This window comes from Varroa destructor, unplaced genomic scaffold (assembly GCF_002443255.2).
Source record: "Varroa destructor unplaced genomic scaffold, Vdes_3.0 BEIS01000006.1, whole genome shotgun sequence".
Taxonomy (NCBI): Eukaryota; Metazoa; Arthropoda; class Arachnida; order Mesostigmata; family Varroidae; genus Varroa; species Varroa destructor.
The window spans coordinates 28,768,987-28,796,977 of NW_019211459.1; the positions used below are offsets into that span (position 1 = coordinate 28,768,987).

General features: G+C 39.8%; 1 protein-coding gene and 1 long non-coding RNA gene across 13 annotated transcripts; one reads left to right on the forward strand and one right to left on the reverse strand.

Moving 5' to 3' along the window:
• LOC111252815 (acetylcholine receptor subunit alpha-like 1) lies at positions 1-24,910 on the reverse strand. Of its 12 annotated transcripts, none has more exons than XR_015329922.1 (12): positions 24,564-24,910; positions 20,740-20,894; positions 19,869-20,331; positions 19,156-19,350; positions 17,701-18,040; positions 14,337-14,590; positions 12,999-13,163; positions 12,208-12,696; positions 10,331-10,684; positions 8,575-8,870; positions 495-1,041; positions 1-276 (listed from the first exon to the last, which is right to left on the reverse strand). XR_015329922.1 is itself a non-coding variant. In XM_022811316.2 (9 exons), the coding sequence occupies exons 1-8, from the start codon at positions 24,768-24,770 to the stop codon at positions 12,637-12,639; spliced, it is 1,839 nt and encodes a 612-aa protein (XP_022667051.1). In that variant the 5' UTR covers positions 24,771-24,910; the 3' UTR covers positions 1-1,041; positions 12,603-12,636. The 12 variants fall into 12 exon arrangements, 2 of the variants coding, with proteins under 2 accessions (XP_022667051.1, XP_086848597.1); XR_015329919.1 differs by adding an exon at positions 2,068-8,258 and having other exon boundaries at positions 1-1,041; XR_015329921.1 differs by having other exon boundaries at positions 1-1,041; positions 12,603-12,696.
• Positions 7,501-8,567, forward strand: LOC147755084 (uncharacterized). The gene is made up of 2 exons (XR_015329923.1): positions 7,501-7,621; positions 8,156-8,567. It is a non-coding gene; the product is annotated as an uncharacterized LOC147755084 (long non-coding RNA).
• Positions 24,911-27,991: the final 3,081 nt, after the last annotated feature.

Genomic DNA, 27,991 nt, shown 5'->3' on the forward strand with positions numbered 1-27,991 from the left:
TGCTTTTGCAAATTGCTACATTTTTTTTATTTTTTTCTCGTAGTTTTTTCCAATACCACTTCACCTCGTTCGCCATCTTTCTTATATGCGCTTATTTGCTTCCTGACTACTTTTACAGGTATTATGTCACCAATGCGATCATAATTAGTTCCGGGTTAATCGCAAGCATTCCAGGGATTCTTCCACAGCTGCCTGTCACCATGCCACAGAGATGGTAATCATTTGTCCCTAAATGTGTTGTATATTATTTGTATCATAGATTTCCTTTTTTGTCGTCTAGAAGAACAAAGCAAACAAATAGCATATGTCATACAATAACCAGTTACGTTTATCTCTGCTGTTTGCGTCCCAAATATGCCTATATATCATCATCATGCTTGCCATCATTATGATTATCATCATAAGACCACTCACACAGTGAGAAACAGAAAAACCAGTCAACCCCTGTTTCCCATGGCAGTCTTAGGCATTGGAGCAAACGACTACAGACTGACCGTTCTATCTTATGGTAGTAGCATTCGATTGGTGCCGGACGAAACGGCCGCTGGTCTGATCTGAACCGTGTACTGCTGTGCTCTTCTCTGTGCTGACGTGCACAGACAGACAGAGAGAGGGGTCGTCGCCGTCGTCATCGGCGGCGCCGGCCGTTACGCAGATGGCTGACCCTGACCGACGCCGGTGCAGCAGCAAGCGCATCGCTTGAGCTCTGCCGATGCCGAATTCTCCGTGGTATTTCAGTGAAGCCGCTATGTCAATGTTCAAGGATGTTAATTGTGCTGTCGTTGTTGTCCAGAGCGGCCATTTTAGCCGATTTTTCGACTTCATCTTCATCTCGTGTTTGGTCTCTCTCGGCGTAGTCACTTCTGGTTTCTCTGAGAATGACCCGACCGCGCCTATATATCGACATCTGCTGACGAAATCGTAGTGGTGATGGTGGTCGAGCTTTATGTGAATCCCGCGGCCGCTCGCATCGGCAATTACTACTCGCAGTATTCGCTGCTCAGAGTTGATCGCAGACTCGTCGCTCCCTCTAGACAATCCCTGTAACGGCAAGTCGTTATTGTTCCTGTGTACCTGCAGAAATAGACTCTCTTCCTTGTTTGTGTGTAACTCAAACAAGACACTCTCATACTGCGCAATGCCACTTACATAGAATCGCACACAAAAAGTAAGAAATCGTACCGGCATCACCAGGTACTGCATTCTGACTCAAACGTACACCATTGATATATATCATATAACTGAACAATAGTTTTCTAAAGGTTATTTCAATGTGTGTGCCTTGATTAAATTAGTAGACATTTCTCGAATTAACAACAATTTTTTATCTCTTTTTTTTGCAACTTTCAAGTTAGCTCAAACGTAGAATGCTGTCGAAGACGACCAGGCCAGCCGCTGCCCTTCGGCAGGCGGCATTCTCGGACGACACGATATCTGATCCAGGTCACCCTAGAAACTTGATGGAAATATCCGTATTCCTTGAAAGAAAGGCCAACACATTTTTCATGTATATATCCCTGTGGTTAACAATACGCGCAGTACTGGCTTTAAACAAAACTAACATGGTGAGCATCCCCGGCCTGCAATCATTTACTGCACGCTGATTATTTTTTGAGTTTTAGTGAATGTCCTAACCAGGATCCTGTGTCAAACAAGGCGGAGCTTTATACCCTGCTTCAACACAGCGTCAGAAAATGTTTCCTCTAACAGTTTTACAGCGCAAACAAAGTATTCGAAAATTGTATCTGTTTCGCTTTTGGGGTAACAGACATATAGTTCGTTCTCGAAGAAGCACATCTGATGATAGTACTATATTTTTTAGCTTGATAGGAAAACATATTCAATTATCCAGAAGGAATCTTCTCTAAAGATGTAAATAGTAAACGTATCGATCGTACTCGTATAATTTAAAAGCGTGTATATGTAACCAGAGTTGACCCTAATATATTTGCATCGTTATAGGGTGAGTATGTTTTTTCGATTGATAAATCACCCAGATAATAATAATAATAATTTCGTGAGTCCAAGTAAAGGAAAAAGGAGCTGCAATTGCGCTAGATGCCTTACGATCCCGCCGCCGCTACTGCTACTGGTGTTATCGACGATCGCCAACGAGACGGTTGGTAAGAAGGTGGTTTCTTTGGCCGCCTGGTCCCTCTTCTCTCTTGCTCTAACTCCCCTACCCAGCTGTTGCAGTACGTGCGTTCTCTCTGACGCACCATACACCTTGATTGCACCGGCATCTTTCGTGATACAACGGACAAGTGGCGTTTAGCGCCTGTGACGTCGTCCATGTTCGCCGGCATCGATGGGGTCGACAACTACCGTCTGCTTTACGTTTCTCACTATCGTGTCGCGAATTTCGTTCGATATTTGTAAGCATATCAGTGTTCGGCAATTGCCTATCATCTGTTACTTTCATGCATCTTGTATCCGAATCGTCAAACAACGAAGCAGACGCTTTCGTCGGTGACCTGGAAACCCCTGTCGACTGCCACTACTCTTTATTTGACATGTTTCCTCTGATTTTTGAATCAATGTCATTTTTATTTTAGCCTTTGTATTTTTCACACACCCCCGCTGTATCATCAGTCAGCATATTAGTCATATTATAGCATGACATGGCACAGCATCTCCTATTGCTAAACCCGCTTTTACCACTGCCTATTATATGTTAGCCGCACTGTACAAGGCGGCGGTTGACGGCAACGAAGCCTCGTTTCTTACAATAATACGACCGAGTTAGGGGGAAAGGAGGCGAAAATATGAGGGAACGGGGAGGGGGTAGAGAAAAGAAGATTGCATTGATCAATCAAAGTATGTTGTCCATACGCCAGGCCAGTAAAAAGGGTACGCACTGCCTGAACAAAACGCTCATTGAGCCAGAAAAACTTTTTGTGATGATGATCCAAAAATGTCTAATTTGTGCTGCTAGCGTCAGTCTATAACATTTATACTCAAACAATCCACCTATTTTTTAATTATTATTTTCATGTCTACTGCTTAAGCCACTAGGCATTTCTTCAAACAAGTCTTGCTGGATTTATCTGGGTTTTTCGCCAACAGCCAGCCTATGATGCGGCATGTAGAAATGTGTCTCACCAACCATTTGCCTGCCATGCTGTGCCAGCGATGGCTAACTGTTCCATGGTAACGCACTCAAAGGAGTGCGCATTGGCCACCCAAGCCACGCCATTGTTGAATACAAATATGACAGTTTACCTAACATACTATAATTTAAGGGATTTATTTTATGTGTTACGTTTGAATATTAGTTTCGATCGAATTAAGACTAAATTCAATGTATTGGTAAGGTATTGAAAAATCGTGCAAAAATTCATTGCGGGACAGTGCAACCGTTTAATCAATGCACAGAGAAGCAGAAAAAACTGAGGATTGCTTGTCTACGTAAAGGTATTTTTAAGTTTTCAGGAAAATTTGTTTCATGTTGCTTACATTGAGTACGATTTATAAAAAAAAAAAAAAAGCATAAATAAAGACGTGCAAGTGTACATTGTTTAGGCTAGCATATGTATTAGGCTGAAAGGTAAAAACAAGCGTGTTTTTTAAATGCTCCATTTTTGTTCACTCCCTTTCCCTCTACTTAGAGCCTATTCTTCAAAACTCTTAGCCTTCTCTATCCTCCCAAAATAAGGCGCAGAATTGAATTTTAATATAAATCAGCCTTGAAGGCCTGATCCATGGAGCAAAGTACTTTACTGAAAATGAAGACAGGGATTTGCTGAGCTGAACCTTCGTTCCAGAGACACGGGCAGGATCTGCACCGTGTATAGAAAATTCTGTCAAGTAATGTCATCTTTCTTAGCAAGATCCATTCGAAAATGGCTTTACAATAAAGCTTGCTTCTGTAGAGTGCTTTTATTGTAATTTCTGTCCTGTGTTACCTCTGTCTGCTTAGGTTCTTCCCAGAAATAGATGTTTTTCCCAGGTTAATTAGTAGAGATAAGCCCATAGTCGATGGTTGAGGATGTAAAGTATTTGTAAGATGGCGGGCGCCCACTTAGCGGTCAGAATCGCTCTTGAGATTGCGTAAGTATTCAACTGTTTTAGCCACGGCATACGCACAAATATTTTTTCTCACATGCAAATTTTTCAGTAATGCAGTCAATGAAACCGTAACTATCAAATAGATTATTCTTTTCACTCGTAGGAAAACCTACAGCAACTGCTCAGTCCTTTACCGGAGACGTCGCCCATTTCGACCCAGTTTTTTTTTTTTTTTTAAATAATACGTGTAGATATGCTCTTTCGGTCCGTGGACGTCTTTCTCATTATTGTTAGTCGGGCATTCACAGAAATTTACAGGGTAAACTTTTCGTAGTTTTAAAACAGTAACACTTCAGTCTACAATGGTTTTTCCCGCTCAATCATTATAAATCAGTGATAAATCTCTAATATCCACCGGCGAGGCGAGTTGCTTAGCTTCGGGCTTCTTCAAAAGTGGCTTGAAATTATTAGTTCATTGTGTAGTTACGATCGAAATATATCAAGCACCCTCTTTTATTTAGTGGATTAGGATTTAGAGGTTCACTGTATTCTTCCATTATATGCATGCTGACTTTTTAGAACATAATGCCTTGCGTGTAGTGACTCGTATACCAGACTCAGTTTGAGCTCTTCTCGGCGCCATCGCAGTCGTTCAGACCTATAGGCATAAGCTGGACCTTATAATAGTCAGGGCAATAAATTCAATGGGTCAATCATTAGGTGAGAAGTGGGAAGGTTCTGATTATTTCTAGAATCTAGCATAAACAGCATATTGCAAATCTCAAAATAGAGACATCCATTTCAAAGGCTTGGCTTTGGTTACCAAAAGCCCCTAATATAGAATCCTCTACTTGGCTTTCTTGAAGAAACGAGCTCTTCTAGTAGTTTTTAAGAGAAAAAAAAAGCGATAATTGTCTCTTATTTTCCGACTTGTCCTATCTTCTTCTTGCGTTTGTTGGTCTTTTGTTTGACACGAAGTGACACTGCATAATGGATTCAAACCAAGCAGCCGGTACTAACTGTAGTTCCCATATCTCATAAATATATATTGATTAATAAATTAATATTGTATATTAATTTATAATAATATAATAATTAATGTATATATATATATATATATATAATTGATTAATAAAATTGAACAAGCTTTTTTGCTAAGCAACTTTGCCGAAAATCAAGGTGGTCTTCCAGGTCAATAAGACTGTCGGGTTGTCCCTTGGAAACATCGGAGGCGGTTGGCCAAAGCAGTAATCGACTACGCCACCTCTGCGCGGCCTGCGTTCTACCTGCGACAATCATGGTTGTCATGTAAACGATAGCGTTAGGTCCCCTACTTTTGGCTTTGTAACTGTATCAAAAGTACGAGGCAATAGCTAGTAATCAGAAGTAGTAATTCAATGAAAAAATTTCTTTTCATAATAATAGCGATGAACATTTGCTGTTAGTGATAAGTACATGGGACGGCGACATTGTTCTATTTGCGCAGTTTTTGATGAAAGCACTCTCCTTGATGCACATAGATCTGAGAAGAAAGGGAAGTGGTCAAGGGACGGTCGGCGATTGTTGTTGTGACAATCTGAGTTTCCCATCATTGTGATTAATAAAGGCTGAACATGAAAAATGGTAAATGTTGACAATACAACATGTGTGAGCACTATATGTTGAGATACGAGTCACCATAGCGCCGCCACCGCCGCCGCCGCCGCCGCCGCCGCCGCCGCCGCCGCTACTATACGGAATAGTTGGACGCCTATTTAAAGTAGCTAATGTTCCTTTAGCGTAATTAACATGTGTGATAAAGTTTTGCTTATATTAGTTGTGATATAACCTACAGTAAACGATCGTTACTAACAAAGCATCTAATAGGCGGTGCGGGAAAGCTTGATTTCATGGTAAAACTGGAAGTATTGAAGTTTTACAATATCTAAAAAGACACAACAAGACAGCGTTATGGAGGGTAGAAACTTACCATTTGGTTGGTCTGATACTACGTTATCGGCAAAAGAAACAAAATGTCGATGCATGTGTTTACGTGTTACCAAACGCCATTAATACCATGCCCGGGTTACCTTCTCTTGTAATTTGGTCCGTGTAATATAATATGACATTACCTCTCATTTTAGAGCAAAATGATTTCTAATGAAGAAATTTTGCGCGCCGAAGTTACTAAGATCAAGGTCCTACCAACGAACTAACGACTCTTTAACGAAGTTGTATCGCATACCATTCCGGGTCAAAAGCATCAACTCTTTTTAACACATGTCGAACGATGAACCTGACCGACCGACCGACCGACCGACCGACCGACCGATGGATGGACCGGCGCTTCAGATAAGCCATAATAATCTCCTAAACGTTTTTGGGCTCTTCGTTTTCTTCGATATTGAGCAATTGAGTGATTTCGAGACTCACGTTAATAGTGTTCACTGACCGACATAAACTGCAGCCATAAAGGTTTGGCACAGCTGCTCGACCAAGATCAATCGTTGAAAAGGCCGCGATGTGCACATTAAGCAAAAGACCGTTAAGCTTTTTTTTTTTTTTCGCTGGGCTCACGCAGGCAAAACGTACAGCTATATTCTTCTGGGCAATTATTAAATCGATACAATCGAAGAATCCCTAACATCAAAGCGCAAAGATTGTGCTTGATATTGTAGGGCTTGATTCTGTGTTAGTTCTTATATCGTACAGCATGATCCCGGCAAGCGATTACTGCGATACCAGGCGGTGCGATTATGGCGATAAAATTAAAAAAGCCCTTGTGCGTAGCTATCTCCCAATTACAGTTAGAAAAGACGCATACGTATCTGTCAGAATCAACAGGGTAGATTAAGATGGCATGAGCCGAAACTCAAAACATGATACGTGGAAATTCTTCCATACAGAAAACGGTGATGTCTCTCTGTCTTCAAAAAGTTAATTTCATTCAATAATCATTAGAAATTCTTCATTATGCAGCATGACACGCCCGGTTGGCCGTTAAATGATTGCACATGGCGTGAAGAAGGGCAAATAACGACGAAAACGAGATTAGTTAAAGAACAGTGCAAACGAATCTTCCTAGTGTAGTATCTGAATTTCAAGGTCTGCACAGTTTGTTGACGCCGGAATAGATGGCGAAAAAAGGACTTGGCTGCCCGGAACTCGGCTGAAAGAATTTGGCCTACAGAATGCGGTCAAAAATGTATCTAACCCAGTTTGAAGCAGGGCTATCCGGGAACAAGCATAGAGATAGATAACTCGAGTTAGTTTAATGCTCTTGTATCAAACAGTTGAATAGATCAAGGCCAAATGCAAAGGCAGGTTAGCATGAAGCTGAGGCTTTATTATACAAAAGAGCCACTCCGGCCGACTACCTTCACAAACTTTGCAGCTGACCTGTATGAATAGTAAAAGAAGTTCAGGAGAAACCGCTAACAATGCTTCTCAAAGATGTGGCACCGACGCGACAAGTATCAGCTACAGAAGGGTTCCCACAAAAGAAGTAGGGGCACGAATAGGAGATAAAAAGGTCGCAGCAAATTGAGGAAGAGCGACCTAGAGCCACAATACTCTCTAAACAGTCTTGGGTAAAAGCTGCGTGAGTGTAGTCGACCGGTAATCGTGACCTAACGTAAGTAATCAAAATGTTTCCATAATATAGTTCCGATTGGTTCTCGCCTATAAATCCCCTAGTAAATAAACGGGATCCTTATAGTATAAAGAACTGGTAAGAGGAATAAATACAAAGCTCACATATGTATCAACACATGAAAGAAACATCAACACTAAATAACCTTAATGCACGTGATAAATCTGTTTGAGTAAAAGGAATGGTGGCAATAAGCTAAACACCGACCTAATAATACAAATTTCTATATATATTTTCTCCCTATTTTTCACGGATGAATCCAGTTTTGTCCTTTTACCATCCCTCATATCACATCTACATATTTTCAGGTTGATTCGATCTGATTCTACGAATCTCAAGTCTTTTCATAATTAGGTAGCAGGTTGGTCAATCACGAGCTTGTTTACCCTCACGCGATAACATAAATAAACTGAAGGTGGCATTGGATTCTACAAACCATTGAATATTTACAGTTATTATATACGTTTTTTGTTTTGACTCTCTACGTTTCTTCAATGGTTACTTCCTCTGAGTTAGGTCATGCTCGTATTGTACTTAACGAGAGGAAACCACGTAACCTCGGACAGAATACGCCCGCCACAAGAAAGCACCTCATCTGCTTCGGTTCACGACTGAAAAGCTGAGAGCAATCAGATGGTAGAATGACTAGAATATGACGAATATATTTCGACAGCAACTGTATTAGGGCACGAGAGGAACACACAAGCCAAAAGGTCAGAAAAAAGTGGCGGAGGCAAACAGAAGACGAAGACAAAACAAAAAGGCAAGAAGGGTTACTAAATGCCGAAAACGACTGAGGAATGCCTCCTATAGTCTGCTCAAAGAGAGACTCTTGTAATGCCAAAGCCAGGGCAGAAAATCTCTTCTTTTGATTTTAGCAACTGGTGGAATCAGTGCTAAATACTGATAATAAAATAAATAAACAATACCATTACCATAATTATTATTATCACCGTAATCGTCACGAATCGAGAGATGTTCTGCTGCCGCCGTTCCATAGGACAACGACGTAACCGTCGTACTGGTCCGATTGTGATGGCACAACACCGGCCAACCGACTGACGTTGATGGTAGAAACAGCTGAGAGGCTTTAGTAGTAGTTGTTGTTGTTATTTCTTGTTATAGAGCTTAACACGAGGCAAACAGCAAATGTCAATGTAAAGATGGATGACCACATTAGCTGACACTGCATCAACAATGGGAGGGCATGAAGCAGAAGTGCATGAAAATCCTGCAAATGATGAAAATATGTTATAACAGCTATCTAGTTTAGAAAAGGTTCTGTGAAGGATCACATAGAACTTACTTATTAGATTTTACGAATTTTGCATGCCTCTTAACTAACAAGTAATCTCTAACATTGATCTCCAAGGACTTAATACCACTGTCTGTTTTACCAATGTCAGTCTCTTCTCTAGGCAATATCACTTCCGGAAGAAAAACAACTAACACAAATGCCTCAAAAGGCAAACTTATTAGCCTTCAAATTAACCAACAGAAACTTTGTTTTACAAACCAAAATTTTCATCAGTACGCTATATAATGTAAAAGCCTAATAAATAAACTAGGTAATAGTTTTTTACGGTTCTCTATTTTTGGAAACATATTATTAAGCAAGCGACCCTTTGTGCTTTCGCAGGCCAACACGTAAACAAACCCTCGTAAACAAACAAACAGAAGAAGTAAATAAATAGACAAGATTTTTCAAATAAGCAAGTGCAGAGCACTAAAAATCAATTATTCACTTCAAAATGTAGATGCTATGAGAAGACTATATATTTCGGTACAAACTTGATAAAAGATTGCATATATTGGTAACCAGGGTGGGTGGGTAGGTATGAAAATTTTGCTGTCCGATGACATGTAAAACTGGTGGCCAGTAAATGTACATATTTTTAGGCGGATTCAAAAGCACACATTTTAGACGGAGTTTGTCTAGCTTAATTGTAGTTATGTGTACGAGTGCTATCTAGCTAGAAGTTAGTCTTTATTTCTAAATCTGTTCATCGAAAGCAGATTTTTTTTTTTTTTTTTTTGTATGAAACGCGGTTCGACCGCGCCGAAGAACAAAAGTAGAGACTTTTTCGTCCTAATAGATTAATGGAAAAATACCCATCTAGTCAAGTCGAGGAAATAGTAAATGGTTTAAACTCAAGTAAGAGTAGCAGGTGTGAAGGAAAGTAGAATTTGTTCAGAATATATTCATTTTAAGACCAATGAAACCTAAATTCAGCTTATGCGCAACAGCCGTAGAACACAAGAGGGAATATTGTTTTATTATCAAATAGTATGCAGTGGCCAAGGTATCACAGTGATGAATCATCAATACCTGCATTACCGATACACGTTCCTTGTGCGCTTATATAAACAAAGGTAAGGTTTATAAAAGAGAAAAAAAAAAGAATAAAAACATGAAGCGCATTTATGGATGTAGTATACACTTGGTTAGTTTTCTTTGACACTAGCTTGGTTAAGTCTAATAGGCATTCTACGATATACTGAAACTAAACAAACATCATGCTCGACTTTTTCTCATACAAAGCATAAACGAAGATTATTCGCCTGCCAACTAATTAAGTTATAATGCTTTAAAGTTATAAAAGTTATAAAAAGATTTTTTAATATTTAAAAAAAAATATATAAAAGCATTGGTAAAGGTAAATTTGGGAGTTTCTACATAGTAGCATTTACCTGCAGCAACGTGGTCTACATTTTAAGACAGACTTTTTAGCTTTGTGATCGGTCGGCGGAAGACGGCATTCACAGCCACTCGTTCCCCTGATAAACCTGACAACTAGTAATTTTGACTGCCCGCGAAAGTGGTCGCGGTTTCTCTGGGCCAGAGCGATAGAGGATGCCTTGTCTGAAGAATACATCTACCCTCCAACCTTCCTGCAGTACACCGATCACAGCTGTTTATCGATGGCTCACTAGTTAATGCCACCGCGAAGTCGGCACTGTGCTAGACGTTCAAAGTGATCAAGCCGTTTTATATCCGAAGTGCACCTCTGCTCAGAAGAGTTTTCTCGGTGAGCCCGCTTTCTCCTAAAAAAAGCGTTGGCCAAACCTTTTTCGTTTGTGGAACACAGGAACATTTCCTGTGTCCCTACAAACCGGTGCTAAAATTAAATCAAGCTCGGGCATGTACCAGGAATAGCTGGGGCTATTCCTGGTATGCGCCCGTCTTTAACGTCGTTTGTTCCTTTGCAAACTCTCCATACTTTTCTTGCGCAAGCCTTGCTATTATTAAGGTAAAGGCAAACAATCATCATTCTGCATTCTATCATGACACACCTTGATCATCCCCAAAATAAATAGCTATAACAAGTATACCATAACATTTGGTGCGTTATAACAATAATGTTTCCATCAGAAAATCCCCAATCAAGTTCCACCGTTTGATACTGAGCACGAATCTTGCGCCTTCTCCAAAAGAGGTACGTGTCTAATTAGCTCTCGGAACAAAAGATCGATTCGGCTATTTCGAACAGTACTTAACTTCTAACTTGCTCGCGTACATACTATACACACACCCCGTCTCGCAAATATCTACTGAGGGACCTTTCGAAAACAGATTACTAGTGGGAATGGTAGTGATGACAACGTAACGTTCTAATTCACTGCCCCACGCGTTCCGTGCACCATGCAGAGGTTCGTACTCAACCTTCAGAGCTGACGCATTGGTGTCAGCACCCATCGCCCGTAATCTATTTTTTACTATCACTACTATTAGCAGTTATTACTTATTTGTGAAGCATATTTTCAGGCTTTATCTTTATTGTGGTATCTACTATACCTATAACCCTTGACAGCTGGATAGCTTCTGAGTCCCAATGTACTCAAGGTGCAAGTGACTGCCCGTTCTGAGTAATTACACGTGTCATCGAATGTCTGGATGCACAGTTTCGCATCGATCGATACGCTATGCGCTAAACCCATGCGTTATTGGGAAAGATGAGTCTTACATCCTTGAACCCAGTTCTTTCAAATAGCTTGGCTGACTTTACATCTTCTATGCTAGTTTGGTTGCAAGACACTGTACCGGACACCGGACACAGTACTATCACGCGGTAGGCGCTCTTTCTTTCTAGCAAATCATTGTAATTAGAATAATACCAGATGATCGACGTCAACACCGCGCACGTTAAATCCGTATGCTGTGGCAGGCGGCATTAGACAGACTATCTCTTAGTAACTGGGTAAGATAGGCTGAGAATGCCAGAAGCATGTTATCACCACTTATCCAATTCGTGATTCATCTCTCGATCCACAGTGGATCACTTTGAACAGTTTCCAGAATAAAACATAGATCCTATCAGAGATTAATTATTTCCAAGACTTCCATACTGCAAGATTACGAAGAGATAGTTTGTTCCTGACTCGAAAGTGTTAAATTGTTCTTTTTCTTAGTAGCCGGTCCACGGATCTTTCGTGTTGTGAAAACAGCATTTGCATTGATTCACCACTCTACTGAGAAAGTCTGGGTGGACATATTTAACTACTCATTTTGATCACATCTTTTCCAACAGTGTCAACTAAGTAGTATATATATACTATATTGGCCATACCTTCTCATCTGAACGTCACCGTCTTGTTGTTTGTTGCTTAATCGTTATCTACGTACTGAAAAGGCAATTCATTTGTGAAGCCGAGCGCGTTCGTCCATTATGTGGTCATAACAAGTAAACGTTCGATGATTGCTTAGGCTATCGTGTCAATCCGCATTTCAGTGTACGCTAAGCGTAGGCCAACGTGCCTGACGACAACAACAATAGTCAAGGACGGGTCGCGAACATATCTTGCATTGAGCATCAGTTCATTCGACAGTATAACCGAATGGGGCCAGTTATCCCAGATTTTAGTTTCTAAACTTGCGTAGAAGTAAGTAAGTAAGTAAGGTGACCACAGTATATACGTGTGTATGCGTATCAGAATCGATTTTACTGTAAAATTTTACACGGACACATAACCACACCATCCTGCTATCGCTGCTGGAGTTAGCCGGGTATATTAAGCTGGACACCCTTCGATATCATTTCGTGTCTGTACGCCACGGCCTGTAATGTATAAGCAATGAAAAACGGTAACGACAACAACTGTCTAGTTACGTGTCCAGGCTACAAATTGTACATACGATTCTGCACGTACTTATTTAACGCGCGATTTTCTCAACGATGGGAAGCGAAAATAATACTGCCGCATAGAACATTTTCTCTGGTCGTTGCTTTATGACATGATTTATCTTCATAGGCAAAACATACCTCGTAGCTTTCGATGGCAATGATACATGGAACAATGGAATCAAAAAGTACATAGCGTCAAAACAACAAAATACAGAAATGAATATGTCGATAGTTACCCGCGGGGCTACTTTGGAGAGTAGCACATCGATTGGCACCTTGTCATCGAACAATGATGGCGCCTCGAATATGATACATGCAGAGCCGACCACGCAGGCGATGGTGAAGCAGAAAAGGAACACCCGATCCAGTACCATGGCGACGTACTGCCAGTCCTCACTTATCTACAAACGAATAATGACAAAGCACGTAGATGGCGTGTTTTGCGTGCGGCGGTACAGGCAAACGCATTGCCCGCTCGTCTAAAGTATCAATATGCATATTCAATGAATAGGTTAAGACGTAATTATTTTTGTGTCCTTCTTGCTTTCGTGCCGATTGTTTCAAAGACCTCTAGTCTCAGCTTGCGGCTGCGGGGAAACGGCACGGATGACGTAACCAATCTGACCAATCTGTTCAGAGATACACGATTCGCTCTTTTAATGAACTTCGCATTCTGCCGATGAACTCTAAAAGCCTTTTAACCTTTATAAAGCCTTCTTCATGTTTGCAGTAATAGTAGTAAAGCAATTGTAATAGTTCGAAATCCGGCACTACACTGGAGAGCGGTGATAGGATTGCCTCCTGACGGCTGACGCCAAGCGCCAAACGTAGATGCTAAGGACGTCTATGGTGTTTTGATTTATAGCTTGCCATTTAGTAATGATCATGTGTTACACGCTAGTAGAAATATCTTTCTCTGACTTTGTACTCTTTGGCTTCGAGGCCCAAAGACGGGCATGCTACGCAAGAGCTGTTTGTATAACTTCTTAACCATAACACTAAATCGGGAACAGAAGCAGTAAACTAGAAAATTACGCAAAAAGCCATTCGATTTGAGCAGATTAATCAAACTCATCGGTTTTAACAGTGACTTTCACCGCTGTTTCTTTTCACCGAAAATCTTCTTTAGCTAAAAATCTAACACAGGAGAATATTTAGGATTGTAGAATAGCGCTCGCTGTCTGAGTAGAAGTTTATGAACGCAATAACGAAAATAAATCGGGCGATATGTTCCTCAATTTCGAATTTTAGTGAATTTTTCATAGGGCAGTTTAAAAAGCCTGTCGTCGAAAGTATTAAAAATAGCAACATTTTCTGACCCATAACATATGCTACTAGCAATCGTTCACGATCTATCCAGGTGGGCCTGCAAACTAGCTACCGACAACGTTGAAACGCTCGACACCTTTTCGAACTGCGTTTCCAAGCGTAAAAGACAAATGCGGGAATACTAGATCGTACTTCATCTATCAAGTGATTAAATGATGTCTATAGGGGCTTCGTTAATAACAACATTTGTTAACAACCATCCAAACAAACATCCAACAGTGAAATGTTGGATTGCGTTGTTTTACCTTTTCGAATTTATCCACATTCTTCATATGCTGCTCCACAAATCGGACATTCATGACTGGTCGCTCGACTTCTGGCGAAAGTTTCTGCACCGAACAACGGCTTTCCTCGGAATTAGTGTCAGCTTCGCCCTCGGCAGGCGAATCATTTCCATATCCGTCGTCATTGTTCTCTAGAGGATACGTGGCTCCCCCTTGTACGGCAAGGAATGAACACTGCAGCTGCTCTACGGACCCACATTTTGCTTCGGGCAGACCTGAAGTAAAATATGATGTTACAGGAACACATTATGGTTTAATGTGTGCATCATGTTGAATTGAATACGGCTTTCTATTATCCTGTTGATAAATATATGAACATGTGAGTCTGTACACGTGACCAGTTGCTAGAAAAGTTAATTGGATCAGTATTTTGAAATGATACTATGCAACAGATTGTAGAATTGCGTACAAGTGCCTTTTGATCTCTTCCTTTATCCTTGTCAGTGCATGTGTGTAAATGCCAACAAGGTTATCCCATGTGTCCTTAGGAAACCTGCTTGCGGCTCTTATTTTGCTCGTATCGATCAAATTGCATAGCAATGTCATCAAACTCTGAATTGAGAATGCAGACCGCTGCACAAGCACATATGATTTCCTATATGTTCCTTTCGATATAGCTTTCAACTTTTCCAGCTCTATCTACAAGGAAGCCCAACTAAGTTATGCTTTCCCAATATGCCTCGTTTCTTATATTAGGGTTACATCTAAACAAAAATAGATATCCTTAACAAGATGCTGAACATGTTCCTCTTGACAGTCGTGAATATTTAAGGTACCCAATTGGTTCGTTGGCATGAGCCTCGTTATTTTCAAAACATTCCGAAAGTAATTTTTAATTGATTCCCGTCCGTCAAATGATCACCCAAATACATTACATACAAAACATTGCAGCGGCATTACAATTTCGATGGCGAAGATCCTAAACTACTAAAAGGCGCGAAAAAAAATTTATTTTAAAAAACTAACCATTCAAGTTTATTTGAACAGCCTCACTGGTAGCTAGTACTATTTTTTCCGAACTGGCCATTACATTTTTTCCGTATAAAGAATTCATGTGTACCAAAAATGGCTTTTTAGTTAATTTTTCAAAATTTGACTTCTGAAGGATCGAAAATCTCAAATAAAATTCGAAGTCACATAAAAACTGGGAAGAACGCAAGCATCGATTTCGGGCAAAAACGTTTTGTCTTACCGAGCCTTCCTTCACCACGAAGAGATTAATTTTGAGCTAATTTTAGCTTAAATATTAAAACTAAGCATTGCTTTTTGTCATGATGACTTTGTTTCGTTTCTTATATGACAGAAGGTAGCGATCGAACTACATAAATATCCAAATGTCTTAACCGTTTTCTTAGCTAGCTTATGTCAAGTAGTGCGGGTCTCTTTTTCCGGCCGGCGCTAGTATCATAGGAAAACTGATATTTGACAGTTATATATGCGCCAATACTGTTCGATGCCTTTGTTCACACCTGAGATAGAGCACTTTAAACAGTTTGTGTGAATTTTTGCTACATTCAAAAAATTGATTATGAGAAAAGAACGATTGTTGCCTAGGTCGATAAAAAAAAATTTCGCTGTATATGATCGTTATTGCAAGAAATGGGCCAAAGATGGTTCGTCCAAGAAGTTTTGGACCGAAAAGTACACCTTATAGTGGTCAGCTAATTACAATACGGTAAAATTGTTATCAAAGTTGAGCAATATTGACATATTGGCAAGCGTAATATCATTAGCGCACTGAGGATCCACCATTGTATAGTTTCAAACCATTTAATAAAAGTTGGCCACAAAAAAGAAGCACGATATTTGAATGTCACACGAATGGATCTAAAAGAATTTATGCAGTCAGATTCCTATTTAAGCTCTCCAGAAACGCAACCAGATATAGCCATATGTAAATAGGTTGATCACGGGTGCGGAGAAATAGACCGCATGCAACAATTATGTACAAGTAAAAAAAGTCACAATGTGCTTTATAATCCGTAGCAAAACCCAGATCAACATTGAAGAATGTTACGAGTTGTTGCCGCTTCCGAAAGCGATCGATCTGGACCTTCACCGTTGACCAGGTGACGAAATTAACACAAGTCATTAGAAAATCGATATCAACTAGTGACCAGAAAAGACGTACGCCTTCACTATGACAGTGCCAGATCACGTATCTTTAGCTACAAATTGAGACAACTTGAATAGGAGAAGTTAACACATCTGCCAAGTTCAGATCTTGCGTCACTAAACTATTTCGGTGCCTGCAGAACTCTCATAATAGGGTGAATTTAGCCTTACTGGGGAAATGCAAAGATCGTTTATCAGAATCTTTCGTCCACAAACCAGAAAAAATTCTTGTTGACGGGGTTATGGTGTTATTAGAAAAACGACCCAGGGCGCATATCTAGTTTGGCAATACTATTTTAAAATATAAATATTCGTTTTGATTTTTGCTTGAAAATGATCAATACTTTTTCAGTATATGTGCATTTGTAGATAAAACAAGGCGCTTGTAGCCTTATTGGTCTATATTTACATTACACACAAACTAAAAATCGTGCATTAAAAAAAACATGTGTCCATAATATAACGTCACATTTATATTGATAAAGTGATTCCTATATGCGTTTTCACCCCATCCACAACCATTGGAATTTGGTTAGAACGACGCCGCTTAAATACCTTTTTTGGTCGATCTTTATGCGGCTGGATGGAGTTATATATGTGGGAATTGCTAATCAGATATTTTTTGATGCAGTCGGTTTTATTTAATTGGAGAATGAAGTACCGAAGGCTAATTTCTCATGTAAATTGGTGAAAAAGATGTAAATTGATACGGTAACAAGAAAGAAACTATTAGGAGTTACTCACCGCTGTGATATCTTGAAAAGATATCCTCTGAATATCTGATCTGTCTCTCTGAATATATGGAGAGTAATTCCTCTGAATAACTAGTATATAGAAAAAGCGTAAACAACAAAGTGCGTAAAGCACAACAAACTAGATTCATCGTTTTCTCAAGCATCAACAGTTGAAGGTGTGCAGAAACGGTTCTTTGGTTAAGCAGTTTGGCTGTCCTCTAGCTCATTATTGTGCATTTAAAGCTATTTGTGTTGGAGAACACTAAAATTAACGTACGATCATGTAGTGTATACAATTTTATTTTTGTGAGAATTTCTCTTGACAAAATAAATATTTCTCACAAAAAAGGACGGGCATTTTCCTTCGGCTGTTTTGAACATATCTGCACCTAGTAATCTACTAGCTTGCCTATGTGTTTCTGTTGGTCCGGCGGTAGAAGAAGGGAAGTTGATTTTCTGCTAAATACGACTTTTACCTGGAGGCAACCGTAGTGACGGTACCGTCGGGCTGCGCACTTCGACGCTATCGAACCCGACAGCCGCCAGGTCAAGCAGGTTGCCTTGATTTTGTGCTGCCGCTGCCGCCGCCGCCGCCGCAGCCGCAGATGCTGCTGAATCTGGGCCTGCTACATCGTCGTGCATATCGTGACAGTTGTGTAGGGCCCCTCCCTGACCGCTTTCCACTCCCTCTAAGCCTCCAGCCTCTTGTACCTCCTCGTCATCCTCATCTTTTTCCTCGTCGTCGTCTTCTGGCCGTTTCATCATAAGAATACCCGGCAACCACTCACAGAATATTTCCTTCACCCACAGGGGCATCTGCGTGTGCGCAATAACAACGATAAGATATATACAACAATTGTCAGTAAGTTTACACAGCTTATTTAGGCTCAATAAACCCGTGTGCCATTTTGGTCCAGGTGATGCGTCCTTTTGAGCCATGTAATCATTGTATTGGTATGACTATGAAGTGTCGCTATGATACCGCACGTCACACTTACTGCCACCCGCAACAGCATGAAAATTAACGTTGTCTTTAATTGAATTTAGCAAACACGCTAATAGAGGAAAATCATAGAATATCTGCACGTCGCATCTGGCATTTGAAACTGATTTTGTTGGATTCTAGACAGACGTGCCAAGTAGAAAACGCGCATGCTGGACAAATAGCAGGAAGAGCATCCTACTGCACTCTGAAACTCAGGGTACGTTTATCCTTTACTGATGACGTGTAGCTATGAACGAAGCAACTTATCAGATGCTGAGTCGGCCCTTGTATGACTAATAATTTCAGAGTTACAGCGACTCGTTATATAGGTCGAGTGCAGAACAATTATTGTAGAAATCATATTGTACCCCACTGTGTGCTCCTCTGGAAATGAAAAAAGGGCTGGTGTACCGCAGACAAAAATGACTCCAGAGACCATAAGAAAAAAAGAATGATTGAACTAAGCATTTTCGGCCTGTCAGTTCGACCGCTGCTGGTGTTGAATCAGGTGCGTGTTGGCACTGGGTCACATAGTTGTTCTTTGTTTTAAGCCACACTTGCTTGGGGTGCGAAACCCATCGAACACGCTTGCAACAACGCTAAGTTTGCCTTCTATATTGGAACATGTTCGTGTTTCTCGAAGACATATAGAAGTGCATTCGACCGTTATGTCTATATTAGCAAACTTAACATTTCGTGTATTTTTTATGATAAACGATATGTTAGGTTGGATGTTATCCAACAAATGTCCATATTTGTCTGTAAATCAACCACTGAATTTTTGTTTAACGCTACCATCGTTTGTGCAGCTACAGCGTCCTACTTTGTCTTTCTTTAATAAAATGCAAACAATTTGAAAGCGTTTTACGGAATTACAGGTCGTACTCTATGTGAGCAATGCACGGTCCGCGCTACTGCAGCGCTGCGTGTACTATTATTTGCGTACCTTGTGTGTGGCTGGTGAACGAAAATTAACGTTGAGCACAGCGATGGTGACGAAGACTGAAAATGAGACGAGCACCATTGTGAAGAGGAGGTACTTGCCCAGGAGTGGCACTGCTAACGACGTGGGCGGAATTATCTCCGACAGCAGAAGGAAGAAGACCCCCAAAGAGAGCATAATGCTAATTGAGAGCGATACCTGGAGGGTACAAACATGAAATTGCAAAAAAAAAAATAACCTCGAAATCTAAGGCAATTCGTAGACTATTTATAGTTAAAGCCAACAAAGTATAAATTACAGGAATTAACGTTCCATGGTCTACACAATCGAATTCCTTGGCCAAAGTCTAAAAATAATGCCTTTGTCAACTTCATTCCCAAGTGTACACAGCAAAATATTGTAAAATTGGCGAAGCGAAAGCACCGTGTGTGAACTAATAGAAAACTTAATCGTACTTTAATCTACTACTGAAGGTAAAAATAACTGAGTAAGCTGGAAGATGTAAACCCGTCCCTAATGCTCAATATCGATTTAATAGGTATAATCGCTACTTTGAGGTTAGCTTCTGTGGAATCTGTACCGGATAGAAAACAGAAGGGTGCCAAATGTCCAGGTGGAAGAATCTCAAATATTGGTCCGAGGTACAGGAAGCTCGTTAACGTACAGCGTTCATATTATTATTATTATTGGCAACGACTTTGCGTGGCTAAACTTACCTTTTCTCCAGAATCGGATGGAAGATAGAACACGAGAATGGAGAGGAATGAGATGGCAACGCAGGGTATAATCAAGTTGACAGTGTAGAATAGGGTCTTTCGTCGGATTGTGATGTTAAATGTAATGTCAGGGTACGGCTCTTCGCAGCACGAATAGAACTTCTCTTTTCTTCGCGCTGGGACCGCCATGATGTCCCATTCCACTGAGAGGTAGAACTCCGAAAGGTCGATGCCGACCTCAATTAAATCGCCGTCCTGCTGGTTCTTATGCTTCAGGTCGACGGTGTATCCGTCATACGTCCACGAGCCGAACTTCATCCAGCAGGTCTGTTGATCAAACGGGAAGTACTTGACATCGATCTCACACGAGCTCTTGTAGATGGCTGGCGGTTTCCAGACAACGAGGCCGTCGTGATGAAGAATCGCTTTGGTCATTATCGTGACCTCGTAGTTACCATCGGCGCTGTGAGTAAGTTAGCACAGACATGAATAAAGTGGCTTTAGTGGTAGCTAAAAACGGGACGAATTTTCAGTATAACAAGTGTAATATAATTACCACAGTTATTATTAAATTATGAGGGAATTAAAAAGTTGCTATCAAGCTTATACGCACTCGCACTAAGCTTTTCTGCTCTAGTCAAATACAACATTTGGTTGAAATTATGTCAGCGGCAAGCAGAATACTACCTGAATGAGCATTAGCTAAAAATGGCGTTGCCTATTTTCTGTCACTACGGAGGCAGTAGTGGAAAACTGCAATTTAAGTAGCGTTTGGCTGTCCTTGTTGACAGTTTTAAGCGTACGCCCAGATGAAATACATAACAATATGTGTACTATTGTCTTCACAGGAGTGTTCTTGGCGTATGCTTACTTATTGTACAGCACTATGTCGGGTAGCCAGATCTGTTCGGCGGGTACATGGAGTTTGCTGACGCCCCCGTACTCTTCAGGGTCCCAACGCAGTTTGTAGTCATTCCATTCCTGCTCTACCCACATGTTAGTGGTCATAATTTGTGACTTAAGATTCTGCAAATAAATCGTCAACACGTCGTTAGTGTCGAATAAGGTCATGAGTCATAATGGTTACGGCTTCTTAAGCCAACATCCACATGTGTCCTTTTGGGAAAGTTTTGCCCAAATCACACTCCAATTAAAGCAGTCTTGTCTATTCTATTTCGGCCTCGAATTTCGTTTGGTTTTCGGCCTAAAACGCGAGGCAGCCGATTCGTTATAGCAACTCTAAATATTATAGGGCTTGTTAGCGTGTGTGTTTTAAAACAAACATTTTATAAAGTATAAACCAAGCCCGTGTCTCTAGGTTCAATCAAAAGCTTATTGTCATGTGGCGTATTTATGAAAGCCAAAACGTGAGGCATTTGAGACGACATATAGTCTATTTAGCCTTCGAGGTAGCGATACGCTATGCGGAACAGTACATCATTTAGACTATCACATGTTACTAATAAATGATTATCTCTATAGCCGATCGGAAATGAGTAGAGTTCTCCATTGAAACATTTAGAGAAATCCGTTCGTCGGGGTTGCTTTGATTTTGACCTTTCAAATGTTAGCTAACATAACATTGTGCCTGGGATGGCGCGAATACGATTGGCCTACGGCTCAGGAATGTACATCAGTAAAGTCGGCCGACTTTCAATCGTTGCTGTAGAATGTCACTGGGATATCCTAAATAAAGCGTTTAGTCAAAAAAGCACTCAAACGAATTTGTATTGCATGAGAAATAACAAACGCGATATGTCCTAGTAACCCTTATCCTACGACGTCCTAAACAAAAAGTCTATCAGAAAGCACCTAAAACGCAATCTTACCGGTATGAGGGTAACAAATGCGGCATTTGAATTTTTTCCGTTTTAACCTCAAGATATTAGATTTAGGTAAAGGGTATTGCATTTTTACCCAGCTCGTTGAGATCTATCGATTGGTGGCAAGAATAATTGGCTTTAAATGAAATACCATATCGCATTTTTGCCGTAGAAAGAGCAATATTAACCTTAAAAAATTCCGATACAGGAACATGTACTATATTTCAGCCCGTTGGGAGCTTTCGATACCAGCAACGGCTTCCCTTGCATAGATTTCCTGGCAAAAAAATTTGCCCGGGATCTATGCAAGGATGCTGGATCGATGCCCGGGAAAAGGTTCTCCACTTTTAGTTTTAACTTTTCTCATTCAAGTAGGTACTTTTAGTATAAGAACTCGTTTTTGTCCAGCCCATCGAGGTTTATCCACTGAAATCAAAAAAGCCCTCAAGAATGCTTTATTATGCATTTTTTTTTTGCAAATCTCTTTTACTTTAGTGTTCGCCACGTCAGCTCTCGCAATTTTCAAGTTGATATTTATGAAAGATAGTTGTTCAAAAAAAAAAAACAGCGACACAACATCACTATCATATATGAAAAATAGGTTCCTTAGCATGGATGTATTGCATTTTCGCTCGACCTATCGTTTTGTTTTGATCAAACTAAACATTTTCCATATTTTGGTATTTGAAAATATTTTTTTTTGCCAACATTTTCGAACGAGATTTCAGCTGCGGTATAGGTTATAGTAGGCGTTCTTCGCGACTTTCGAATTGGCAAGTTTATTTAAAGAGCAATCAAGACTACTATGTTCCTATACGCAACAAATAAACACAATATCAGCTTGTTTTTGTTGTTTTCGAAGCGAAAAGCCTCAGTGTATGATCATCGTATTTTAACTAAAATCATCGAAGTTTGTTGAATTACCCATCCTATTACGTAGCTATTATCAAAGATTTCGCTCAAAAAGTTCTTTCGACTTGTCATTATTTTTCACTGGAAAGTATGTCTAACAGAAATCGTATGAGCATGTAGCCCAACTTTCCAAGTATAAGAAATTTTTTCGAAAAAAACAGTCAAAAATGTCATCGAATGCATTTTTGAACCATGGATAGGGGTACGAAAAAGACAGCTTAAAATTTAGGAGTAGGCATATATATACCGTTTTGGTGTACCTTTTCGAGACCATTCGAATGACACAGAAAAAAGCAACACTTACGTAGAACACCATGCTAAAATTTTATTTTTCAAAGGGCATTTTGATCATGAAAGTACAGATTAAGTTACGTAGTCATGTATAGCGTTTTGGTTCTGCTCGTTAAAGTCTTCACTTAATGGCACAAAAAATATGCTTACGTAAACCCCTAGCTCAATTTTTTCAACTCTTATTTTAATAGGAAAAGTGAAAATGTAGTACATATTAGCTCTGGCAAAATGATGCCAAAGATGAATAAGGGTAACCAATTCCAACAGCCCGATATAGCCCATGTAAAAACGCAGCTCATTATCGGACGTCCACATATTACTGGCAAGAATGAAGATATTAAGAAAGAAAGACTTGTGCCGGTTTAAATTGGTTTTTTGTTCCTACATTTCTGTAAAGGGTTTTTTGAATCTCGGCTGAATTGATCCGGTTTGTGAGATGCACCTGAAGATGGTCGACCATTGACTGATGTTATAATGACGCAAACATACTGGAGATGGTCTATGGACCCTTTTTCTGAGATATTCTAAGCAAGGCTTTGGTTTAGAATGGATAAAAACCTCAATTTTCTATTTATAGAGCTAATTGATGTATTTTACTAGCCATGTAATAAGTAGCTAGGATGCACGTGAGTAAAATTGGTGATAGGCCGACGTCTTAAGGACGCACGCGAATAGGGTCGGCCGAAGCTCGACTTTTGATGACATCCTAAAGAAAGCTGTTTCCCAACACAAATCAAAACTTTACTTTTTTATATACAAGAAAAAATGTCATCAAAACGTCGCTGCTACAAGTTTGCAGTTTACACTTTTAAAGAAAAAAATGGCTAGAAGTGGCATAGGATGCACTACTCAATTATGGATGCGGGTAGTAAAGTATAAATCGGTTCTTTCGTGCCGAAAATCAAATTTTTGGCATAGCATTCTATCTTAAGAAAAAATAAAACCTGCAGAGTGGTAGGGTAGCAAATAACTCCTACAAAGAGCATTATGGTAAAAATTTTCCCTTCAAAGCGCATCTTCAACGCGAAAATAAGCATAGTAGATAAATATATATATATATATATATATATGTATAGCACTCCAAATCGGCACGTTAGTTAAATAGCATGGAAAAGTATACCTAAATAGGCCCCCAGCTAAAAGTAAAAAAACAGCTAAAATAAAGTACAAATCAGCCCCGACAAAATGAAATCAAGCAATTTCAAACTCCCGAAAATGGTCTTCACAAGAGCGGATCTCATTGTTTGACAAACATCACCAACTAGGATAAAGATTTTAAGACTATTATTCTCACGAAGATGATAATATTTCTAAACAATAGGTGTAGTAGCTTTATTTACAACCCCATAATAAACCTTTGGTATACGCTTAACTAGCATAAAAATAATGCTATTAGAACAAACTGGTCTATCGTTGAAATTTACGTTGCCTTCATGCATCCTCGAAATTGTGAACTACAATAGAAAAAAAAACATCATAAGATAGGTAAATGAGTCAGTTATTTGATTCGTAATAAACATTCAATAATCACCGTTTTTCCACTGTAATAAAGCGTAAAGAGCATACTCAATGTGATGAGTTTTGCATACCACAGTACTTGAATGCACATTAAACGCATTTAGCACCTAAGAAACACACTGAGAAAGGCTGTGTTGAGCTCTTTACTTACAACGTCAATGAGCTGTGATAACTTAAGGCCCATCTTGACGGTGAGGCGGTCAGAGTTGTTTCCTACAGGCCGAATGAGCGATGAGTAGCCGTTAACAAGGTCGTGATAAAGCCGCTTGGCGTCGGCGTTAGCCAGCGCGTTCGGCACTCTCGCCGAGAGCCATAGCCCTGCGGTGAGCACTAAGCTACCTACCACAAGCCGTCCCATCGCAACGGGTGCCGATGACGGCCAAGGCACGGCTGGTCTTCTTTAGTACTTGGGGCAGGGGATCGGAGGACGCAAGATGGCCGCCCGATCGAGGACCAGCCAGCGTGCACGGGAATCGAGAATCCATGGAGTTTCCAGCAGAAGGAGGAGGCGCAGGAGGACGAGAAAGAGGTGGAGGTGGCAATAGTAAAATACCCTCCTCCCTTTTGCTTCCTTTTGGCCCTTTCTCACCTAGCGTATTTGCGCCTCACACGAATTGTTATTGAGTTCCATGCAGCCTCAGGCCACATGGCTCTTTAAAGTGGTAACTGACGCGTCACACCTATGGGGCCCATTTGGGATAATAATATATTTCAGATCAAGAATTGATAATTCACCAAAGAAAATTTAAAATACTGACCTAACGCCTCATTTTAATCATCGTAATCGCAGTAGTTACAACACATTAGTCCCCTATTGGTATTTTGCGACCCAATGATTTAGTGTAGCGATGATCCTCTGCAGCAGGGGTCGTTGAGTTGTACACTTTTACCTCTCGCAGCACTAACGTATCTATGGGCTAACGCTTAGAACCGTGGTACAGCCGCATCATTTGCTGAATGTGCACATTCTCTACATAGAACCGATAATGCTTCAAAAACAATAGTAGCATTCTGACGAGCACTATATGACTTCAGAAACAATGAAACACATTGTTTTCGAAGGTTATTGAATCCGACTTTAGTGTTAAATAAAACTAGCTTCCTAAAAGTTGAAGAAATGCCAAGATACGAAGTTTTATTATTTAGAGAGCAGAACCAACGAACGCTTGTAAACACCTTTAGGCAATAATAGTGTTTCACTTCAATCTTCATTTCGTACGCAAGAGGTGTGGATAAAACCACTAATTTTAACGGGCATAGAGCGCGTGGAATCTCAATCAGGACCTTTATGAGTTGCTTCTAAAAGTGATAGTTCAACGAGAATTTTCGGCATGATTACATTTTCAATGCTGAATCTTAGGTGTTCACTAGCCATTTTCAAGATATTCTTTTTCTAATTTTCAAATATTTTTTTTTTTTTTAATAAATTTCGTACAGCAAGCAATATTGATAAGTGCGTACTTATTAATATGTCTCTCAAATACGTTTTATGCGGAAAATTTTGGTGTAATTACCTTTTCGATAGAAAAAGTGAAAAATACAACAAAACTAACCATTGAAACTTATATAATCGATTCGATTGCCAATTAATAGCCTCGTCTTTTAAAATGGGCATTAATTTTTCTATCAAAAACCCAAGCGTATTAAAGCTAGCTTTTTTAATCATTTTGGCGAACTTTTAAATTTTTTAGATCTAAACTTTATTAAATTAAACTTTATCATTAAACTTCCTCGGATTTTTTTTAAAAGCCGCACACAAACTAGTAATAACGCCGCCTGTCGATTTGGGGCAAAAAAGGGATTAACTCGAGGATATTGGATAGTAGTTACTTTTCGATCAAATTGCAAAATACGACGCACCCTGTTGTTCGCCGTGAGGGGCTTATTGCTTTGTTTTAAAAAGAAGTAGCCTTCTTCTAATACCGGAAATGACAGATAAACGCATTCTCGCTACGACAAACAGTAAGACTGTCCGAGACTGAATAGCGTACCCTGTAGAAGGAAAACTCTCAGCATCGTTGCCTTTCTTCCAGCTAAGTTTCTTTCCACTAAAGGAACGGACAGTCGTTGCTTGCGTTTGCTTTTTTCACTACAACACGATAATTTTTAGCCATTGTAACTACGGCATACCTAATAACCATCCCGATTACTTGCAGCTCCGAAAAATGCGTTTATTATTATTAATAGGAGGTTAATACTATTTGTATTAAAGACTTTGCTTTATGCTTGTATTATATAAATGTCTTAATTACTCGGTTCAAGAACTACAGCTGGAGCTTAAAAATAAATAGAACGATTCCTAGGTATTTCCCCGATGCTTAGGGAGGGAAACTGAAGTCCCTAGTAATAATAACAAAAATGATCAATAATTCACTTCCCTACTGCCGTCGTTACCGCAGGTTACACTGCATCATCATGAAGGATTGATATTAGGGCACCTCCCAAGCTCCTATATAGAAGCCGTCATAAAGCATCCGGTGATAGATTTCAGCGGAAAGCTATCGAGCTGTGAAGTAGCGGATCTAGGTACACAACGTCATTTTCTAGCATTGAAGACTTCGACGTTAACTGTCGTAATCCACTCTCGATGCAAGAACGGGCAAGTCTCTCGGCAGCCTGCGGAAGAGTTTTGTGGAGGTTCCGTCTTCTCGACAAGTAACCAAATGGTTACTTGTCGTTGTTGTAAATACCTATTTTATGTAGGCTGCTTTTTAAATGAAATTAAAGCAAGTTATGTTTATGGTATTCGGTATCTGAAGAACACAATCATATATAAACATATGCATTAAAAATTAAATAAATTATAAAAATGTGCACCTTTATTATACAATGTCTATCTTCTCGACTCTTTCAAAGTTGAGATTATGTGTTACTTCATGAACGCCAGTTTTCATGATATAATTCGATGTATCTGCAAAACCTAAAAATACATAATTTTTTAATTTAAACAATTTTCGTCAAATGAGTGCACATTTCGTAACCGATTAGGTCAGCCTATTTTCTAATAATTGGTGCGACCTCTGTAGCCCAAACGCCGCGATACCTTGTACAACAATGTCTTCGGGCACGACGCTGGATTTCTACTAATATTTATCGACGAAGAAGGTACACTTATGAACGACCACTGATTCAGTGCTACAGGTGTAGAGTAAGCTTGGCAATTAGACGCTGATCCCATAGTGATCCTCTTGATTTGGAACTGCCTCGGCCAGCCATAGATCTTTTTTATTATTATTATTGACTGGCTTTGAATAGTAATGATGTCTGTCCGACGAGCAAGGTATTTTGTCATAGGCTTGCCGTAAACTTGTACGCATTCGCCACATTCAGTCGCTACCGCAAAAAGTACAAAAAATACGTCAGCTACCCTCGCAGCTAATTTTGTCGTTTCGGAATTAGATCCTGATATGCAGCGCTCAGTAGTCATGAGCAAAGATATAATAAAATTATTTAAGTGCGTTTCGCTAATATAAATCGATTCATATTCTGCCGTTTCAGGTTTATTTTTTTTTAAACTTTACAGAATTTAACTCTGTTGTTTGTTGTCTTTAAGAAATGTGAACCATTACTGTTAATATG